General features: G+C 33.1%; 1 protein-coding gene across 1 annotated transcript in view; it reads right to left on the bottom strand.

Annotated features, from left to right (window-relative positions):
- prdm6 (PR domain containing 6) overlaps positions 1–6,037 on the bottom strand; it is a 37,512-nt gene that overhangs the window by 2,859 nt on the left and 28,616 nt on the right. Inside the window, exon 9 of the mRNA XM_016507527.1 lies at positions 1,389–1,565. Coding sequence (XP_016363013.1) covers positions 1,389–1,565 — 177 coding nt within the window. The remainder of the gene's footprint in view (positions 1–1,388; positions 1,566–6,037) is intronic.

The raw sequence follows: 6,037 nt of genomic DNA on the forward strand, positions 1-6,037 counted from the left end.
AGTATTATATATATATATATATATATATATATATATATATATAATCTTTTTAGTAAGTGATTGATGTTATTTAAAAATTATTTATTTTAATTTTAAATTTTTATGATTTAATTATTATTAGCTTTTCATTAAATTCACGAACTCCAGTTTGGGAAACCTTGATGATATATAATGTTTAATGCACTTCATGTTGTTAATTACAACAAATGGAACATATTTTATTTCTCTTTGTATTTTTACATCATTATGTTACAAGATTATCCCATGTAAATCAAACGAGTTAGGTCAGAAGTAATCTAAAAGTAGTCTGAATAAATTACCTAAAATGTGTAATGTAATGGATTACATTATTAACGTAATTTGGAATCAGTAACGGACTGCAATTTGTAAGTATATCTACCCAGCTCTGTATAAACATACACTACCGGTCAAAAGTTTGGGATCATTAAGACTTGTAATGTTTTTAAAGAAGTCTCTTCTGCTCATCAAGGCTGCATTTATTTGATCAAAAATACAGGAAAAAAACAGTAATCTTGCAAAATGTTATTACAATATAAAATAATGGTTTCTATTTTAATATCCTTTAAAATATAATTTATTTCTGTGATCAAAGCTGAATTTCCATCATCATTACTCCAGTATAAAGTGTCACATGATCTTCAGAAATCATTCTAATATGCTGATTTATTATTAGAATTATCAACAGTTGTGCTGACAAATATTTTTTTGGAAACTGATACTTTTTTCAGGATTCTTTGATGAATAAAAAGTTAAAAAGAACAGAATTTATTCAAAATATAAGGAAACTGAAACTTTTTTCAGGATTCTTTGATGAATAAAAAGTTAAAAAGAACAGAATTTATTCAAAATATAAATCGTTTCTAACAATATAAATCTTTGCTGTCACTTCTTAACAATTTAACAAATCCTTGCTGAATAAACGTTTTAATTTTAGAGAACACACCCATCACCATCGACAAGACACCTGTGGAGCGGGTAAACAGCTTTAAGTTCCTCGTGACTTTGACTTTAATTTCTTTAAAAAAAAAGAAAGAATATAAATGTACTGACCACAAACTTTTGAACTGTAGTGTGTATTTTTAGAAAAGATTTCTATTTTAAATAAATGCTCTTCTTTTTAACTTTTTATTCATCAAAGAATCCTGAAAAAAAGTGTAAAAACATTAAAAATCGCTCTGATCCCAAACTTTTGACTGGTAGTGTGTATATACAGTATATATATATATATATATATATAATGGAGAGCTTGAAAACATGACTCGTAAACTGAAGTCAAAAGGTCACGTGTATGGACTCGTGTACTGAAATCAGTGTGATGAGATAAAGAGATGGTGTTGTAGTAATGGATGGTACTCACTGTTACTTACTTGAAAGGCTTCTCCCCGGTGTGCGTGCGGATGTGGTTGTTGAGGGTGGTGGCTCCGGCGAAGGCTCGGCCGCAGTAGCCGCACTTGAAGGGCCGGTCGCTGGAGTGCGTGACCACGTGATTGCGCAGCTCCGACGGCTGCGAGAACGACTGCGAGCAGTGTCCGCACTGATACGGCCTGAAACACAGAGCACACCGATGCGTTACCATGGCAACCAGAGTGACCCTCATCAGCAGCGGAGCCAGGAACACAGTCCAGAGCATCGGTCAATATCTGCAGCGCTCACCGCCGTCTGAGAGCCCGTGTTTACCGCGGTAACCATCCTAAGTCAATTATTAGTCAAGTGGCAGTTAAAGGGGTGGTTGATTGCTTTTTTAACGTTAGTTAGTGTGTAATGTTGCTGTTTGAGCATAAACAATATCTGCAAAGTTACGAAGCTGAAAGTTCAATGCAAACGGAGATATCGTCTTTTAAAATTCTGGCAGTTTAATGCCTACAAAAACGGCTGGTAGGAACTACAACGAGCTACTTCCTGGGTTCGTGACATCACAAACCCTGATAAACCCCGCCCTCGGGAACACGCAGCAAAGGGGGCGGGGCCATGCTGCACTGCTTTAGAGAAGAGGAAGAGAAAACTAGAGGTGCACGTAAAAATCTGTTCATATATGAATCGCTGTTCTGTCTTCTAACGATTTTAATGGATTCACACGTTTCAAAATCAATGTTCTAAAGCAACAATTAAACATGGACGCGCATGCGGTTGCTGTACTGTATATTATACTATAATATAATATAATATACTATATACTGTATAATATACTATAAAACCGTATATTAAAGCAGTAAAAGCAGTAGCATTTACAAATAACAGCGTATCTAAAAGTTTCTCAATCAAGCTCAAACTGATAAGCGATATTAACGACGCCGTTGTTTACAATACAGCCGGAGCACATGCCGCTGAGGAGAAGGGCGGAACGTTTAGACGAGCGCTAGAGGCGGTTTAGCCAATCACAACACACTGGGCTAGCTAACCAATCAGAGCCCATCACCTATTTACGAGGGCGGGGCTTCATAAAAGCAGGAAATGATCAGCGTGTTTCTCAGAGAAGGGACACAGACTGCACCCCATAAACACAGTCAAGCCTAGAAAAATCCCAGTGAACCATCTCTTTAATGCTAATGAATCAGAAACCATCAGACGAGCTGATGATTCAAGCTTTCCGTCAGCCTCATTCTTTACTGCCTGAAGGAGAAAAAACTATTAAATAACTATAATATTAAACAACTTTCTCAGCTAGTTGCCAAGGCAACATTTCTCATTTTCGCTTAGTTTAACTTGAAGTACTACAATATCTAAAACTATTATACTGTAGAATATGCTGTTATAAAATTATATATATATATAAATAAAATTATAAAAAATATAAAATTGTTTTTGACAAAGAAAAACATTAATGACATATATATATATAGTTCCACCTCACTGCATTATTTCTTATGACTATCACTCAACTGCACGGTGTTCGTGAGTGTTTTGAAAGGCGCCTTAAAATAAAATGTATTATATATATATATATATATATATAATTTTATTTTATAAGTTATATATATACATACACAGTATAAAAACAGTATTTAAAAAAGAAAAAACATTTAGTGCATGTGTGCATGCTGTATATATGTTTAAAATGATAATAAAATTATATATATATATGAAATAATGCGGTGAGGTGGAAAACTATGATTTTTTTGAAAGGTTAGCAGTAACGGTTTCAAATTAAATGTGAAAACTGTTTTTGAAAAAGAAAAAAAACAATAATAAATGATTATAAATGTGTATATATGAAGTGTTCCAGCACAGATGTGAGTGTTTCCTGATGAAGCTGAGCGAGTGACTGAAGTTTTTCTGTCTGCAGACGCAGAGCTGCTGAATATCTTCAGATGAATGTGTGCGGCGCTTTAACTACAGCAGCACACCTGATTAATGTCTGCTTATTGTTTATTGCTGCAATAATACGGAGCGGGACGGACATAAATAACCCTGTGGACCTCCAACACACACGCCACGAGCCGCACGTCCAAAACCTGACGGTACAAACTGAGATTTAACACATTTTTTGTCTCGTTGGCCACTAAAGCAGAAGAGTGGCTGCTCTAATGTCTTATTTGAGTCTTACAGCAGGAGCATGTTTATTTGTGCTCGATATGGTAATGAATGGCTCTTTACTCGTTAATGAAACGTGTCATCGCTGAGATTGATGTGAGCAAACAAAAACAAGAAAAACACCTCGAGTCCAGAGCAGCACATCAGCAGAACACAGCAGCGCAATGATGCCGTGATTTATCCTCTCTCAAATGTACATATAAGCTAAACATCAATAAATATGTATAAGCCAAAGGCCATAAAGCATCGGCGAGATCATATTAAACAGATTCCCCGAGTCACGCGGCGTCTCAGATTGCCTCGTTCAGCTAAATTTTATCTGCACCTCAGGGTCATAAAGTTGAGTATCGACAAAGCCTCACATCGACTTCATCCCGCAAACATTTTTCTTCTGTATGAATATTCGTTTATTGAATAAGTGGCATCTGTTTTCCTCTGCATCACCTCTGGACTGGGGATTTCTTTGTGACGCAGCAGCTGATTTATAGGACTGAACGCAGCCCAGAAAATAGAGCTAAGCAAAAATTTTCCAATACATGCTCGGCTGTGTTTAATTAGGTTTAGAGATGTTACACTCCGCGACTGCACCGGAAAACATCTTGCTTTGAGAAAATCAGCTCTTATGGAGAAACATCTTCATCAGACGTGAAGAGCTCAGAGCAGAAACTTGAACTGATCTTCTGTTTTACAGCTGAAATTGAATTTTGAATTAAGAATCAAATTTGTTTTATAACTGATGAATTTCGCAACATCGACAAAGTTATTGAAAAGAATTATGAGAGTTTTGTCTTCTTTAAAGAAGCTTTACACTTAAGAACAGGGTTTTTACAGTTAACTGAAAGTATAATGAACACTAAAATTAAAACCATTTTTAAAAATGCTACTTGAAATAAAATAAACCAACTAAAATCAAATATTAAAAAATTGAACTAAAATAACTAAAAATACAAATTTTGTAAAAATAACAAAAACTAATAAAAGTGACAATGAAACGAAATTTTAAATTAAAAGAAAATCTAGAAATAAAACGGATTCAAAATATTAACAAAAACTATAATATCTCCTTGATTCTAAAATAACACTGGTTAAGAATTAAATTTCAAATTAAGAATCAAAGAGTTGAATTTGTGTCAAAATTGACTGTTATTGAACTGAATCTGAAATGAACTGAATTATGACACTTTTGTCTTGCTTTATAGATAAGAACAGGGCAATTATAGTTATCTAAAACTAAAACTATAATTAAAACCATTGAAAAGAGTGTTACTTGAAATAAAATAAATGTTCACTGAAATAAAATCAAATGTAGAAAATGTTTTACTTCAGCTGGTTGCCAAGACTGAATTTTTATTTTAATTTGATGTACTAAAATAACTAAAACTGTAATAAAATTAATTAAAACTATAGACATATATCTTTTATGTCTGGTAAAAAAAAAAAGATTGTTTAATAAATAAATAAATACAAACAAATAATAAAAATGATAAAAACTTTAACTAAAATGAAAAAATATCAAAATAAAGATAGATAAGTTTTCAAAATATTAATAAAACTGTAATAGTATCAATGATACAAAATTAACACCAGTTAAAAATCAAATTTCAAACTAAGAATCGAATAGTGTAATTTGTTTCATAATGTATGAGCTGCGCAACACTGACACTGTTACTGAACTGAATTGAGCTGAATTATGACACTTTTATCTTCTGTAGAGCTGCTTTATAGTTGACAACTGAATTTCAGAATCGAATAACTGAATTTATTTTATAATTGATGAATTTTTCAACATTGACTGTTATTGAACTGAATTGAATCAACGTGGAATTCAACTGAATGACAACAATTTTGTCCTCTGCAGAGCTGCTTATAGTTTGAATCAAGTTTCTAATTAAGAATCGAAGAACTGAATTTGTTTTATAATTCATGAATTTTGCCAAATTAGCTTCTTGAACTGAACTGAATCAACATTGAACTGAATTATGACACTACATTAAAAATTATAACTGAACTAGATAAAAAAGTTTGTCAAGACAAACTTTAGGTTAGCTTGAGAAAGCCTAGCCTGAAAGTTTAAAGCAGTTGTAAAAGCCTGAAGTTTGAAAATGTAGATTGATTACAATCTAGAATAGAATTCTATTACTAGAATATTGCTGGCATGATTAGCAAGTTACTAACATGACGCTAGCATGTTTCTAGCATGATTAACATGTTACTAGCATGCTGCTAGCAAGATTAGCATATGATTAGCATGTTGTTAGCATGATTAGCAAGTTAATAGCATGTCGCTAGCATGTTTCTAGCATGATTAGCATGCTACTAATATGTTGCTAGCATGATTAGCAAGTTACTAGCATGTCGTTAGCATGTTTATAGCATGATTAGCATGCTACTAACATGTTGCTAGCATGATTAGCAAGTTACTAGCATGTCGTTAGCATGTTTATAGCATGATTAGCATGCTACTAACATGTTGCTAGCATGATTA

The sequence above is a fragment of the Sinocyclocheilus anshuiensis genome, unplaced genomic scaffold, assembly GCF_001515605.1.
Source record: "Sinocyclocheilus anshuiensis isolate Anshui unplaced genomic scaffold, SAMN03320099.WGS_v1.1 scaffold1614, whole genome shotgun sequence".
NCBI classification, from domain to species: Eukaryota; Metazoa; Chordata; class Actinopteri; order Cypriniformes; family Cyprinidae; genus Sinocyclocheilus; species Sinocyclocheilus anshuiensis.